Below are 16,109 nucleotides of genomic sequence, written 5' to 3'. Positions count from 1 at the left end.
CTGAGCCATCTCTCCAGCCCTCGTGTTTTGAGTTTTGTTTTGTTTTGGAGATATGGTCTTGCTGTAGCCCAGGCTGACCTGGAATTCACTATGTAGTCTTAGGGTGGCCTCGAACTCACGGCAATCCTCCTACCTCTGCCTCCCAAGTGCTGGGATTAAAGGCTTCGTAGTGTTTGACTTTAAACAATTGCTGTTACCTCCTTTTACAGAAACTTAAGTGTTCAAAGGTTCCATCTCATTACTATGCAAATTCGCGTTAGTCTTTAATGAATTACCAGTCATAAAATTATATGTATACCAAAGAGTTGTCTTAAAATAAATTCCTTTATAATTGTTGTCAGTAAATGTTCGATTTGCATGCATATTTTATGTACCTATATCCAAATGTGTTTATACCTATATACAAATTTCTCTGTTAAGAATGGAGTGCAAGTGGAAAGAGGATGACTTCTGTCCCAGAAAGTCAACTCCCGGAGGGCTGGAATCATTACCTGCCACATCTGTTCTGCTCAGCCACCACTGTGTGCCTTTGATGAGTGTTAATGAGTTGTGAGGAGAAAACTTTTGTTGTTTTTGTTTGTTTGTTTTGGTTTTTTGAGGTACTGTGTCATTCTAGTCCAGGCTGATCTAGAATTCACTATGGAGTCTCAGGCTGGCCTTGAACTCACAACAATCTTCCCACCTACACCTCCCAAGTGCTGGGATTACAGGTGTGTGCCACCACGCCTGGCAATAAGTAAACTTTAAAAAACATTTGAAAACAAAAATTAGAGTCTGAGCCGGGCGTGGTGGCGCACGCCTTTAATCCCAGCGCTCGGGAGGCAGAGGTAGGAGGATCGCCATGAGTTCAAGGCCACCCTGAGACTCCATAGTGAATTCTAGGTCTGCCTGAGCTAGAGTGAGTCCCTACCTTGAAAAACAACAACAAAAAATTACTTATTTGTATATTTGAGAGAGAGAAAGAAAGAGGCAGATAGAGATGGGTGTGCCAGGGCCTCTAGCCACTGCAAATGAACTCCAGACACATTCGCCACCTAATGCACATGTGTGACCTTGTGCACATGCATCACCTGTGTCTGGCTTACGTGGGACCTGTAGAGTTGAACGTTGGTCAACTTATACTACACAGGCAAGCACCTTAACTGCTAAGCTATCTCTCCAGCCCAAGATTTTAAAAACATATTCATATTCACTTATTTATTTGAAAGCAGGAGAGAGGCAGAGAGTGAGTATGGCATGCCAGGCCTCCTGCTACTGCAAACTGCAGATGCATGCACCACTTTGTGCATCTGGCTTTAGGTAGGTACTGGGAAACTGAACCTGGGCCATCACACTTTGCCAACAAGTATCCTTAACCACTGAGCCATTTCTCCAGCCCATAAACTAAAGATGTTGCTTGGAATTTCACTGGATCCATATTTAAATTTCTGGACCATTGACATCATAGTAAATAGTGCATGTCCTAAACTATAGACATGGTATAATTTGTTTATCAGGGTTACATAGCAAGAATCTGTCTCAAAAAATACAGAAGGTATAGTGTTTTTTTTTGAAGTTTATTTATTTTTACTTTTGAGAGAGAGAGATAATGGGCACACCAAGGCCTTCTCCATAGGCAAGCACCTTAACCACTAAGCCATCTCTTCAGCCCATAGAAGGTGTAGTTCTTAGCATACATTTTATTTAATTTATACATACATTTATATTTGATTAATAAGTATTTCATGGTTTGCGGTGCCAAATGATACCAACTTTCAAAGTGCTTTTTTTTTTTTTTTCCAGGTAGGATTTCACTCTAGCCAGGCTGACCTGGAATTCACTATGTTGTCTCAGGGCAGCCTCAAACTCATGGTGATCATCCTACCTCTGCCTCCCAGTGCTGGGATTAAAGGTGTGCACCATGCCTAATTCAAACTGCAATTTCTAATTGTTCATTGCTTAGGTACAGAAATACAGTGGGTTGTTTTAAGTTGGCCTTGGGTGCTATAATGTGGCCACACTTAGCAACTAGAGTCACTGTTTCATAGATTTCTAGGGACTTTCTGTGTAGGCCATCATTCGCCCATGAAAAGTCTTCAGTCTACATGCCTGTTGCAGCAGCCGTATGGTGACCTAGGGAACAGCTTTTTCTGGGTCAAGTTTGGATGAAAACTCATGACGTTGCACTGTCATACCCTAGGGGTTTGCCCATCTTCTCTCTCCCCCCTCAAATAAAATAGTTAGAAAATGTAGGTATGTATGTGTGTGAATATGAAAGCCAGAGATTGATAAGTATCTCCCTTGATTGATTGATCACCTTGTTTATTGAGACAGAGTCTCTCATTTGACTCATCGATTCGGCTAGCCTAGCTCGATAGCTTTACCCAGGGATCTGGACTCCACTTCCCGAGCACTGGCGTCATAGCCAGGCCATCACACCCATCCCGCTCAATAGAGCTCAGTTTCATAGGAGACAATGTCACAATGCCAAAAGATTAGGCACTCCTGATTCTAGACATCTATATAACACTGTGTGTATAAATTCTCAACGTTTTGTTTTTTTTTCTTCTTCTTCTGCTTGAGAATGGTCAGTTTGTTTTTCCTCCCTAGGTCATGTGATTTTGGATGCCCGGCCTGGATATTGTGGCTACTGTGTTGAAGAGATCTGGATCCTCTCATGTTGCATCCAGAACGTTTGAGCATTTGTCCTTGGGTTGGGTGGGATCGGTTCAAGTTCACATTTGGTCCAAGTCTGCTCTGCCTCTTACAGCTGAGGCGTTGGCCTGATACTTCATAAGCATCTGCACAGTTGAAGCTTCTTGGCTCTGGCTCTCTCCTTTCCAGGGTGTCTCCATGTGTAGCTTCCCAGTGCTGGCCTTAAACACTTTTTGGCTTTTTTTCTTTTGGTTTTTCCAGGTAGGGTTTCAGTGTAACCCAGGCTGACCTGGAGTTCACTGTGTAGTCTCAGGGTGGCCTCCAACTCAAGGTGATCCTTCTCCCTTTGCTTCCCGAGTGCTGGGATTAAAGACCTTTGCCATCACACCTGGCTAAACACTTGTCTTTTTTTTAAAAAAAAGTACATTAATATATTTTATTTATTTATTTGAGAGAGAAAAAGAAGCGGGGAGATTGAGAGAGAGAGAGAGAGAATGGTCATGCCAGAGCCTCCAGCCACTGCAAACGAACTCCAGATGCATGTGCTCCCTTGTGCATCTGGCTTGTGTGGGTCCTGGAGAATCGAACCCGGATCCATCTTCTCCAGCCTATGCCCGTCTTTTTTTGTTTGTTTGTTTGTTTGTTTGTTTTGGTTTTTCAAGGTAGGGTCTCACACTAGCCCAGGCTGACCTGGAATTCACTATGTAGCCTCAGGGTGGCCTTGAACACTCACAGCGATCCTCCTACCTCTGCCTCCCAGTGCTGGGATTGAAGGCGTGCGCCACCACACCCGACTATGCTTGTCTTTTTTAGTTCAGCAAACTAAAGGTTTTCCACTAGACTTTGTGTGTGGTTCAGTATTATTGATGGCCTCCCCCACCTTTCTGACTCTGCCTTTGACATGACACAGGTCTGCATGCCACAACAGATCAAACTGAGTAAGGCTCAGCTAAGAGACTTTACTTTCTGTATAAATTTTTTTCAGGCCGGGCGTGGTGGTGCACACCTTTAATCCCAGTACTCAGGAGGCAGAGGTAGGAGGATCATGGCCACCCTGAAACTAGAGTAAATTCCAGGTCAGCCTGAGCTAGAGTGAGACCCTACCTTGAAAAAACAAACAAACAAAACAATCAGTTTTATTGATTTGGTAAAAATTGACGGACCCTGGCTGGGCGTGGTGGTGCACTCTTTTAATCATAGCCCTTGGGAGGATGAGGTAGAAGGATCACTGTGAGCTTGAGACCAGCCTGATACTAATTCCAGGTTAGCCTGGGCTAGAGCAAGACCCCACCTTGGAAAAAAAAATTTGACACCCTTGAAAAATTGTGTGAAAAAAAATTTAGAGCCTTGCCAGAACATTAGTGGGTACTTTTCTGTAACTATCCCTGGTATGAGTATCTTTAGGGAAACAGACTTCCATTAATTGGCTCATACCAGAAGGTGCGAACCTAATTTCCTCATAACATGAGTTCTTTCCTGTCATTATACATCTGCTTAATATCTAAATAAGGACGTGACAAAATTAAAATTCTTTACTAATTCCCTCTTTAAAAAGGCATTCACAGCCACCCTGAGTCTACATACTGAATTCCAGGTCAGCCTGAGCTAGATAGAGTGAAACCCTACCTAGAAAAACAACAACAACAAAATAAAATAAAAAGGAAGTGATTTTGTCATCAGCTCTGCCCGGTGAACTGGTCAGTGGGAAGGTAGGTATCAGGTCTGGACTCTACACTCAGCCTGGTATACCTCTCCCTACCCACCTTCATCCTGGAGATTATGTGGTAAGAAGTGCTGAATAGATGCAGCCCCTTGACCTTGGGCTTCTCAGACTTAGAACTATGAAAAATGATTCTGGGGCTGGAGGGATGGCTTAGCAGTTAAGGCATTTGCATGCAAAGCCAAAGGACCCAGGTTCGATTCCCCAGGACCCATGTTAGCCAGATGCACAAGGGAGGGGCACGCATCTGAAGCTCATTTGCAGTGGCTGGAGGCCCTGGCGTGCCCATTCTCCTCTCTCTCTCTTCCCCTTTCTCTATCAAATAAATAAATACTTTAAAAAAATGGTTCTGGTTGTTTGTTTTGTTTTTCAAGACCTGGAATTCACTCTCTGGTTATCAGGGTGGCCTCAAACTCACATGATCTTTCCACCTCTGCCTCCCGAGTGCCAGGATTAAAGGCACACACCACCACACCACCAACAAGCTGTTAGTAAGGATACTTACTTATGAATACAAGTCAATATGAACTTCGGGTCGGCACCTGAATAACATTCTCAAGTACAGGTCCTACTTATAGGGATTTTCTTCAGAAAACTGCCGGGCCCTGTGAGCCGAGCACAGCTCTACATGGTAGATACAGTGGAGCTTCCTACAAGGAACTAACTCACGCTGTGGTTGACATCAGTTTTGACATCAATTGCCACATAAACTTTCAAGTTCGTGAAGAGTCCAGCCCGAGATCACGTATGGGCCATCAAACCTGTAGATGCCGGAGCCCCCAGAGGTTCTGCTGTGTGTCACACCTCGAGAAAGGCGGCACCTTGGAACCCCAATCTTATTTACCGAACCAAGTTTGCACTCATCTGCGAGATCTGAAGTTTGTAAAGAACCCATCTCCCTTGGGCTGGAGAGATGGCTTAGCGGTTAAGCACTTGCCTGTGAAGCCTTAAGGACACCGGTTCGAGGCTCGATTCCCCAGGACCCACCTTAGCCAGATGCACAAGGGGCGCACGCGTCTGGAGTTCGTTTGCAGTGGCTGGAGGCCCTGGCGTGCCCATTCTCTCTCCCTCTCTCTCTACCTCTTTCTCTCTCGCTCTCAAATAAATAAATCAAAATAACCACACAAAAAAACAAAAAGAACCCATCTCCCAGGTTGGAGAAACCGCTCAGCGGTTAGAGGCGCCTGGCTTTGCAAATTCTGATGGCCTGGGTTCAGTTCCTCAGCGACCACATAAAGACGGGGGGGCGGGCACAAAGCGGGTGCATGCATCTGCAGTTTGTTTGAGGGAACTTGGACAACCTGTAAGCATGGATTCTCCGAGGAGACAAAGATCCGATGTGAGCTGTTCCTCGAGGTGGTGGCAACTCCCGAGCCGCGTCCTACAGGTCCCCTCCGGCATGCACCCTCCGGTGGTAGACGAGGTGCGACCGCTGGCTGAAGCCCTTGCCGCAGTCCTCGCACACGTAGGGCCTCTCTCCCGTGTGCACCCTCTGGTGCGTGTGGAAGTGCGAGGCCTGACTGAAGCCCTTCCCGCACTGCGGGCACGCGTACGGCTTCTCCCCGGTGTGCACGCGCTGGTGGGCGCTGAGGCCCGCGCTCCAGCTGAACGCCTTGCCGCACTCCCCGCACTTGAACGGCTTCTGCCCGGTGTGGATGACGCGGTGCACCTGCAGGTTGGACCGCTGGCTGAAGGCCTTGCCGCACGTGTCGCACGGGAACGGCTTCTCGCCCGTGTGCACGCGCTGGTGCGCCTGCAGGTGCGAAGCCTGGCTGAAGCGCTTGTGGCACGCGGCACAGCGGAACGGCTTCTCGCCGCTGTGCACGCTGCGGTGCGCCTGCAGGTTCGAGGCCTGGCTGAAGCGCTTGCCGCACACGGCGCACGGGTACGGCCTCTCGCCCGTGTGCACGCGCCGGTGGCTGTGCAGGTTGAGGCTCCAGTTGAAGCGCTTGCCGCACACGTCGCAGCGGTACGGCTTCTCGCCCGTGTGCACGCGCTGGTGGGCCTGGAAGTACGAGCTCTGGCTGAAGCGCTTGCCGCACGCGGCGCAGCCGAACGGCTTCTCGCCCGTGTGCACGCGCCGGTGGCTCTGGAAGCTCGAGGCCGAGCTGAAGCGCTTGCCGCACTCCTCGCAGCGGAAGGGCTTCTCGCCCGTGTGCACGCGCCGGTGGCTGTGCAGGTTGAAGCTGAGGCTGAAGCGGCGGCCGCACTCTCCGCACCGGTACGGCCTCTCGCCCGTGTGCACGCGCCGGTGCGTGTGCAGGTTGGAGCTGCAGCTGAAGCGCTTGCCGCACTCTCCGCACCGGTACGGCCTCTCGCCCGTGTGCACCCTCTCGTGGGCCTGCAGGTGCGACCTCTGGGCGAAGCCCCTCCCACACGCCCCGCACGTGTACGGCTTCTCGCCCGTGTGCACGCGCCGGTGGATGTTCAGGTCGGTGCTGCGGCCGAAGCCCTTGCCGCAGCTGTCGCAGCGGAACGGCTTCTCGCCCGTGTGCACGGGCAGGTGAGCGTACAGGTGTGAGCTCTGGTTGAAGCTCTTACCGCACTCGGGGCAGGTGTACGGCTTCTCCCCCGTGTGCACCCTCCGGTGGGTCTGCAGGTTCGAGCTCTGGCTGAAACCCTTGCCGCACTCGTGACACCAGTAACGCTTCTGGCCCGGGCGACGGCTCGGCGGCTCGGGGACACTGGAGCGAGACCCGGTATCCTCAGTGTCCCCCGGGTTGTGTGCACGACGCGACCCTTTTGTGTACATACGCTGCTGGGGAGGAGGTGACAGCTGGGCGACACCCTTGCCACGGTCACCGCCTCCAGTTGGCGTATTATCATCCTGGTGAGGGATGCCATTCGAAGTGCCAACGTGCGGGGCAAAGGGGCGCAGCTCGCTTTCTTCCTGGGTCTGTGGCTGATGGCTCTGTGTCTCACTGACGTGCATCCTACCCCAAAAGCCTTGAGCTGGCCCGGTTGGGTAGTCCTCGTTTTCATCGATACTGGAGCACCTTCCTACGAGACTCGGGTGCACAGGTGCTAAAGGAGCTGCTTCGGGCGCGCAGCACAAGGAACCGCCTTGCTTAGGGAGCCGGGGACGCTTTCCTTGAAGAGTGGCTGTGGAGTTTGGACTTCTGGCTGGCTCGTTTGCGACATGGCTTTCGATCTGCCACAGTGAAAGCTCTCCCAGTGGAAGGCACGTTAACCCCATCGCATGAAGAGACTCCATCTGGTTTTGACGCTGGCCTCCTGGAAACAGAGAATACACAACTGACAACAGCAAGGAGCCGGAGAGATGGCACTCGCCTGTGAAGCCTAAGGACCCACGTTTGCCTCTTCAGGTCCCATGTCACACAGTCGCACAAGGTGACGCAAGCACACAAGGTGGCACACGCGCATTAGGTGGCGCACACATTTGGAGTTTGACTGCAGTGGCCAGAGGCCCTGGTGTGCCAATTCTCATTCTCTCATGTGTGCACTCTCATTAAAAACAAAATACGGGCTTGAGAGATGACTTAGCGGTTAAGCGCTTGCCTGTGAAGCCTAAGGACCCCGGTTCAAGGCTCGATCCCCCAGGTCCCACGTTAGCCAGATGCACAAGGGGGCGCACGCGTCTGGAGTTGGTTTTCAGTGGCTGGAAGCCCTGGCGCACCCATTCTCTCTCTCTGTATCTGCCTCTTTCTGTCTCTGACACTCTCAAATAAATAAATAAATAAAAATGAACCAAAAAAATATTTTAAAAAATGCATGAGGCTGGAGAAATAGTTCAGTGGTTAAAGTGCTTGCCTGCAAAGTCAAAGGACCCTGATTCAATGCCCCAGAACCCACATAAGCCATATGCACGTGGTGGCACATATATCTGGACTTCCTTTGCAGCAGCTGAAGGCCCTGGTGTGCCCATTCTTTCTACCTATCTGCCTCTCTCTCTCTCTCTCAAATAATAATAATGATGACGATGATGATGTTAAAAAAAAAGTCAGGCATGGTGGCACCTGCCTTTAATTCCAGTACCCAGGAGACAGAGGTAGGAGTACTGCCGTGAGTTTGAGGCCACTCTGAGACTACAAACTGAATTCCAGGTCAGTCTGAGCTAGAGTGAGACCCTGCCTTGAAAAGCAAACAAACAAACAAAAAATTAAAAAACAAACAGGGCTGGAGAGATGGCTTAGCAGTGAAGGCACATGCCTGCAAAGCCTAAGGACCCAGGTTTGATTCTCCGAGTCCCATGTAAGCCAGATGGTGTTGCATGCATCTGGAGTTTGTTCACAGTGGCTAGAAGCCCTGGCACACCCATTCTCACTCTCTCTCTCCTTCTACCTCTGACTGTAATAAATAAGCAAAAATAAAATCTTTAAACAAACAAAAACTGGGTGTGGTGACACACTCCTTTAATCCTAGCATACAGGAGGCAGAGGTAGGAGGATCGAAGTTAGTTTGACACCACCTGATACTACATAGTACATTCCAAGTCAGCCTGGGCTAGAGCAAGACTACCTTGAAAAACAAACAAACAAAAAAAAGAGCTGGGCAAGGTGGTGCACGTCTTTAATTCCAGCACTTGGGAGACAGAGGTAGGAGGATCAGGGCCACCCTGGGACTACAAAGTGAATTCCAGGTTAGCCTGGGCTAGAGTGAGACCCTACCTTGAGAAAAGAAAAGAGGGCTGAAGAGATGGCTCAGCAGTTAAGGCACTTGCATGCAAAGACTAACGACCTGCGTTTGAGTCCCTAGCACCCACGTAAAGCCAGATGCACAGTGACACATGCATCTGGGAATCGCTTGCAGTGACTGGAGGTGCCAACACACCCATTCTCTGTCTCTTCCCATCCCCACCCACTTGTAAAAATCAATAAATAAAAATATTAGAAAGTCTAAAAGATTCCTCTCCCATGGAGCAGAGTAACAGGGCTGCCGCCTGCAGTGACTTAGGCTTACACAAACACCTGCCTGTGTGCGTGGGGGTCTCCTTCATCCACAGCTCCTCCTCGCCTTCCAACTGGGATATCCCATCCGGTTGAAAAGACTGATGTCCTGTGAAATGGTAACGCTTCTATGAAAACCTCAAGGCAGACAGTCTTCAAGGCAGACAAGCGTTGAATGACCAAGTTCTCATCCCATGATGGAGGGCTGCACCCTGAGACTCTCTAGCCAGCTTTTATCAAATATTATTTATTTATTTATTTTTGAGGTACGGTCTCACACTAGCCCAGGCTGACCTGGAATTCACTATGTAGTCTCAGGCTGGCCTGAAACTCATAGTGATCCTCCTACCTCTGCCTGCTTGAAGGTGTGTGTCACCACGCCACAGATGAGCTGGAGAAGTGACTCAGCGGTTAAGGGTGCTGATGGCCCAAGTCCAATTCCCCAGTACTCACGTAAAGCCAGATGCACAAAATGATACATGGGTCTGGAGTTCATTTTCAGTTGCAAGAAACCCTGGTGTGCCTATTCTCTCCCCACTCCTCCTTGCAAATGATTAATTTTTTTTTGAAGTCACAGGCCAGCTGAGTATGGTAGCACACACCTTTAATCCCAGCACTCGGGAAGCAGAGGTAGGAGGATCACTGTGAGTTTGAGGCCACCCTGAGACTACGGAGTGAATTTCAGGTAAGCCTGAGCTACAGTGAGACCCTACCTCAAAAATAATAAAAATAATAATAAGGTCTGGAGAGATTTGCCTGCAAAGCCAAAGGACCCAAGCTCGATTCCTCAGGACCCACGTTAGCCAGATGCACAAGGGGGCGCACATGTCTAGAGTTCATTTGCAGCTCCTGTTCTCTCTTACTCTCTCTCTCTTTCTGTGTCAAATTAATAAATAAATAAAATAGTTTCTTTTTAAAAAGTTAAGGCTCTAATCCCAGCACTAGGGAGGCAGAAGGAGGAGGATCACCATGAGTTGAGGTCACCCTAAGAATACGTAGTGAATTCCAGGTCAGCCTGGGCTAGAGTGAGGTCCTGCCTCAAAAAAAAAAAAAAAAAAAAAAAGGCACAGGCCAGCAGTCACAACAAAGAATTACTCAGCCCAAGATGTGACAGGCGCTTGCTTCGGGGGACAGTGCCAACAGCCAAGGAGAGCACATCCTCACCCACTGACAGAAGGTTCCTGAAGTTCTCCAGCATCACGTCTCGGTGCAGCTTCCTCTGGACAGAGTCCAGCAGCCCCAGCTCCTCCTGGCTGAAGACCACAGCCACGTCCCTGAATGTCACCGCATCCTGTGACATGAAACACATGGATCCCACGCTGAGTTGGCCTGAGCCGCTACGTCAGGCAACTTCACACGCCTCCCCTTCCACAGCTGTACACATGGTGTACTACATATCGCTACATGGAACGTGGTGTCCTTTATACAGTCAGGTCCCTGGTATGCATATCAAGCTAAATCAGGGAGATGTGGACATCAAGCCAAGGCGCTGGGGGTGTGGCTCAGCGGTAGAGCCCTTGTCTAGAATATGAGGCTCCAGATTCAATCTTCAATACTCCGACTTAAAAAAAAAAAAAAAAGAGGGCTAGAGAGATTTCTTAGCAGTTAAGGCATTTGCCTGCAAAGCCAGAGTATCCTGGTTCAACTCTCCAGGACCCATGTAAGCTACATGCACAAGGGGTTGCATGCATCTGGAAGTCATTTGCAGTGGCTGGAGGCCTGGTGTGCTCATTTTCTCTCTCCACCTCTTTCTCTCAAGTAAATATTTTTAAAAAAGAATAAAAAAATAAAAGATGGGCTGAAGAGATAGCTCAGTGGTTAAAGTGTTTGCCTGCAAAGCTTAATGACCTGAGTTCAATTCCTCAGTACCCACATAAAGCCAGAAGCACAAAACGATGTATGCATCTGGAGTTCGTTCATAGAAGCTGGAGGCCCTTGCACGCCTATTCTCTGTCTTCTATCTCTCCCTGCTTGCACATAAATAAATAATTTTTTTTAAAGAGTCTTTCCAAATTTGGCATGGTGGATGATGTGTTTAAAGATTTTATTTTAATTTATTTATTTATTAGAGACAGAGAGTGCAGGGGAGAGAGAATGGGCACACCAGGGCCTCTAGCCACTGTAAAGGAACTCCAGATGCATGTGCCACCTTGTGCATCTGGCTTATGTGGGACCTGGAGAATTGAACCTCGGTCTAAAGGTTTTACAGGCTAGCACCTTAACCACTAAGCCGTATCTTCAGCCCTAAATAAATAACGTTTTGTTGTTTGTTTTCATTTGTTTTTTCAAGGTAGGGTCTCAATCTAGCCCAGGCTAACCTGGAATTCACCATGTCATCTCAGAGTGGCCTCGAACTCACAGCGATCCTCCTACCTCTGCCTCCCGAGTGCTGGGATTAAAGGCGTGCACCACCATGCCTGGCAATAAAAATATTTAAAAAAAAGAAAAAGAAAAAAAAGAAAAAGAACTTACCTGGAACTTGGTCATTATTCCCTTCTTCCTTCTGGGAAAAGGCAAACTTCTGGGAAGTGAAACTGGGGGAAGAACAGCCACCATGAGACAGACACAAGGATGCCTCAGGACCCACGTGCTTCACAGCTGCTGGACTCTGGCCTCCTAGGCTGCCACCTCAGGCTGCCGCCTTTGTTCAGAGGTGGTCCACATAAAAGTGCTGACCCAAAAGCTTCCTGTAGCTTCTGGAGTACTCTTAAACATATTTTATTTATTTATTTATGAGAGAAAGAGGGGAGAGAGAGAGAGAATAGGTACGCCAGGGCCTCCAGCCACTGCAGACGAACTCCAGACGTGTGTGCCCCCTTGTGCATCTGGCTTATGTGGGTCCTGGGGAATCAAACCAGGATCCTTTGGCTTTGCAGGCCAACGCCTTAACCACTAAGCCATCTCTCCTGGAGTGCTCTTAGGCCTGGGGATCAGAGCAAAGGCAGCAGATAGGCAAGGTCACTTACCGGGGACAAAAGCACTTGGTTATGAGATGGATGGAGAGATGGCTTAGTAGTTAAGGTGCTTGTCTACAAAGCCAAAAGGATACAGGTTGAATTCCCCAGCACCCACTTAAGCCAGATGCACAAGGTGCTGCATGCATCTGAAGTTTGTGTTCTATCCATTTCTTTCCCTCTCAAATAAGAAAATTAAAATTTTCATTCAAGCTGGGCATGGTTGCACATGCCTTTAATGGCAGCATTCAGGAGGCAGAGGTAAGAGGATTGCCGTGAATTTGAGGCCACCCTGAGACTCCATAGTGAATTACATGTCACCTGAGCTAGAGTGAGACTCTACCTCAAAATTCCCCCCCCCAAAGGCTTGGTTTTTAATATATATATATTTTTTTGATTGAGAAAGAGGAAGAGAGAGAGAGAATGGGTGTACCAGGACCTTGAGCGCCTGCAAACAAACCCCAGACACATGTGCCCTCTTGTGTATCTGGCTAGTGTGGGTCCTGGAGAATTGAACCTAGGTCCTTTGGCTTTGCAGGCAAACGCCTTAACTGCTAAGCCATCCCTCCAGCCTGTTTGTCCTCCCCTTCTCTCCTTCCTGAATGCTAGGACTAAGGGCGCATACTACCAAGCCAAGCATTGCTCCTTATTTTCCACTAACCACCTGTGTAAACTTTGAGCAAGTGATTGATCTCTGCCTCACTACTCTCACCCATATTTTGTATATCCTGTGGCTTTAGAAAAGCAGATGTTAGTGCATATCACAAAACCACCTGTGGCGCTGTGCTTTCCAGAAAAACATATCTTTATGCTCAGAACTCCTTCAGAAACAACTGTTCATTGTGTCTCACATATAATTTGTTCCATTCATAACAGTGAGGGCTCGGGAAACGGTTCAGTGGGTATAGGCACTTGCTTGCCTCTCCTTGCAAAGAAAGAGAAATTTTTGAAGTCCTTTCTATTTATTTATTTGCAAGCAGAAAGAGATGGGGGGTGGAGAGAGAGAGAAAATGGACACACGAGGGCCTCTAGCCACTCAAACGAACTCCAGATGCATGCACCGCTTTGTGCACCTGGCTTTACAAATGGGTACTAGGGAATCAAACCAGGTCATTAGGCTTTGCAGGCAAGTACCTTAACCACCGAACCATCCTTCTAACCATCCCAAAAATATTAAATTTTAAAAAATTTTAAAAAAGCACCCTCATCTGTGAAGAATTGGAGTGTGTCCCCCCCCACACACACACACACACATCCCCGAGGTAGGGCTTCACTCTCTAGCTCAGGCTGACCTGGAATTCACTATGTAGTCTCAGGGTGGCCTCGAACTCAAGCGATGCACCTACCTCTGCCTCCTGAGTGCTGGGATTAAAGGCGTGTGCCACCACGCGCCCCGCTGGAGTTGCATCCTTCTTAATGCCTCGGTGCCCACCAATCTGAGCACCTAACTTTAACTCTGCCCTGACTATCACCGAGGGCATCCCCACGCTCCTTTTTCGGAGCGCTATACTCTCTTCCTTGCTAAAGTGGCAGCAAACATGGGTCCAGAAATCCCGCTGGCACCTACATCAGGCCGGAAGCGGGGCGGGGCTGTGCACTGAGGCCGCGCCCTGCCCGGCTGCAGCTTTCCCGCAGGCGCCTCTGCCAGGACCCTGCACGAGCAGGCGCTGCAAGCCCCGGAATATTGCACGGGAAGACTGTGCAATCTCTGGAATATTGCACGGGAAGACTCTGCAAGCCCCGGAATATTGCACGGGAAGAGTCTGCAAGCCCCGGAATATTGCACGAGCGTGCGTTGCACGCGGCACGTGAGCGTCCAGAGCACTCTGACTTCTCACTCCACAGCCCCGAGCAGACGGAGGCAAGGAGACAAGAAGCAACTCACCCCGTAATGGAAGACGAGGGCAGATTTGTGCAGCTGCGGGGTGGGGCGGCGGACAGAGCGGGAGCTCCCACCCCAGCTTCCACACACCCCCCACCCCCCCCGCCACGGCCTCCGCCCCGCCCCGCCCGGGCCTCACACCTGGTGGCCCCGGGAAGCACGGCCGCCTCACCTCCCAGGCGCAGTCTCCAAACCCGCCTCACCTTCCGGGAACGGAAGAACCTCCTCCCGCCCAAGGCAGCGCGACTCCACTTCCCAGAAAGCCCCGGGACTCCCCGCGCCTGGACTACATTTCCCAGGATGCTCGAGGGCAGCGCGGCCTGCCGCTGGCTTGGCAGCGCCGCTCCAAGTCCCGTGCGTGGGGCCGCGGGTGCAACATCCCTCCCAGCTTTATTCACTTAAGGTTCATGGGGCAACTGAGAATGTTAAAGAAAACTGGGTGGCATAAGAGAGAAGCTTCCGTGGTCTGGAGAGATGGCCTACTGGTTAAGCGCTCGCCTGCGAAGCCAAAGGTTCAATTCCCCAGGACCCACGTAAGCCAGATGCACAAGGGGGCGCACGCATCTGGAGTTCATTTGCAGTGGCTGGAGGCCCTGGCGTGCCCAATCTCTCTCTCTCTCAAATAAATAAATAATAAATATTTTGAAAAGAGAGAGAGAGAAGCTTCCAAGAACCCACCAATGAATGGCTGGGGGCGTGGCTGGGCAGTAGAGCTTGCTTAGAATCTATACCAGTTAACAGGCTTGTAAGCAGCTCCTTTAGCTGCTGGGCCATGACTCCAGGACAAATGATTTTTTTTTTTTTTTAAATGGCTTTTCTGAGACAGCTACAAATGTCCATGATTTACTTAGACCCTTTCACTCCATAATGATATCTGTCCTGTGAGAACCGTGACTCGAGGACCTGTTGTAGCAGAAGGTTACTTGTGTTGCATCAGGATTTAACAGGAAGATTGAAAATAATAGCCTAGAATGGTGGTTAGCCTGCAACCCAGCATTTGGGTAGCTGAGGCAGGAGGATTGCTTGAACCCTGCACGAGTGTGCGTTGCACGCGACACTTGAGCGTCCAGAGCACTCTTGACATCTCACTCCACAGCCCCGAGCAGAGGGAGGCAAGGAGACATGAAGCAACTCGCCCCGTAATGGAAGACGAGCCTGGATGACATAGTGAGTTATAGTCCAAACTGAACTACACTGAGACTCATATCGCAAAACAATAAAGGGGGCTGGAAGGATGGCTTAACAATTAAAGCACCTGCCCGCAAAGCCAGAGGAGCCAGGTTTGATTCCCCAGGACCCACATCACCCAGATGCACAAGGTGGCTCTTACATCTGGACTTCATTTGCAGTGGCTAGAAGCCCTAGCATGTCCATTCTCTCCCCTACCCCCGTTCGCTGTTGAATAAATAAATAAATTTTTAAAAAAAGGGCTGAAGAGATGGATTAGCGGTTAAGGCACTTCCCCGGAAGCCTAAGGACCTGGGTACAATTCACAAGTACCCACAGAAGCCAGATGCACATGATGGTGCATGTGTCTATAATTCATTTGCAGTTGCTAGAGGGCCTGATGTGCCCATTTTTTTTCTCCTTCTCTCCATCTTCCATTGTTTTCTCTCAAATGTTTTATTTTTATTTATTTGAGAGGGTAAGAGAGAGGTCTGGAGAGATGGCTTAGCGGTTAAGGCCCTTGCCTGTGAAGCCAAAGGACCCAGGTTTGAATCCTCAGGACCCATGTAAGATGGAAAAAGGTATAACATGTTAGAACTAAGCAACCATGGGCTGGAGAGATGGCTCAGCAGTTAAGATGCCTGCCAGAAAAGCCTAAGACCCACATGTGATTTCCCAGTAACCCACGTAAAGCCAGAAGCATAAAGTGGCTCATGCCTCAGGAGTCTATTTGCAGTCTATTGCAGCCGCTGGATGTCCTGGCATGCCAATTCTCTGCTTGTAAATAAAAAAAAATTAAAAACCCTATTTGAGGTTATTTATTTTTATGAGAGAGAGAAAGTCAA

The 16,109-nt window shown here is 49.3% G+C and overlaps 1 protein-coding gene across 5 annotated transcripts; it reads right to left on the bottom strand.

Moving 5' to 3' along the window:
- Nucleotides 1-5,369: 5,369 nt before the first annotated feature.
- Nucleotides 5,370-14,338, bottom strand: LOC101607788 (zinc finger protein 235). Of its 5 annotated transcripts, none has more exons than XM_045134540.1 (5): nt 14,301-14,338; nt 11,734-11,795; nt 10,426-10,552; nt 9,287-9,370; nt 5,370-7,588 (listed from the first exon to the last, which is right to left on the bottom strand). In XM_045134540.1, exons 2-5 carry the CDS (start codon nt 11,746-11,748, stop codon nt 5,736-5,738), a joined length of 2,079 nt encoding a protein of 692 aa, XP_044990475.1. In that variant the 5' UTR covers nt 11,749-11,795; nt 14,301-14,338; the 3' UTR covers nt 5,370-5,735. The 5 variants fall into 5 exon arrangements, with proteins under 5 accessions (XP_044990475.1, XP_044990473.1, XP_044990474.1 ...); XM_045134538.1 differs by having other exon boundaries at nt 14,270-14,329; XM_045134539.1 differs by having other exon boundaries at nt 14,239-14,303.
- Between the last annotated feature and the right edge of the window lie 1,771 nt (nt 14,339-16,109).

This window comes from Jaculus jaculus, chromosome 14 (genome assembly GCF_020740685.1).
Source record: "Jaculus jaculus isolate mJacJac1 chromosome 14, mJacJac1.mat.Y.cur, whole genome shotgun sequence".
Lineage (NCBI taxonomy): Eukaryota > Metazoa > Chordata > Mammalia > Rodentia > Dipodidae > Jaculus > Jaculus jaculus.
The sequence above is the reverse complement of the archived record's forward strand: the minus strand, read 5'-3'. Positions and strand labels throughout refer to the sequence as shown.

What these genes read in the sequence shown, in the direction of transcription:
- LOC101607788 (XM_045134540.1), bottom strand. An exon ending in CAGGAACCTTCTGTCAGTGG is followed by an intron (nt 9,371 to 10,425) that starts GTGAGGATGTGC and finishes ACCATTTCACAG; the next exon opens with GACATCAGTCTTTTCAACCG. An exon ending in GGAGACCCCCACGCACACAG is followed by an intron (nt 7,589 to 9,286) that starts GCAGGTGTTTGT and finishes CTCTGTTTCCAG; the next exon opens with GAGGCCAGCGTCAAAACCAG.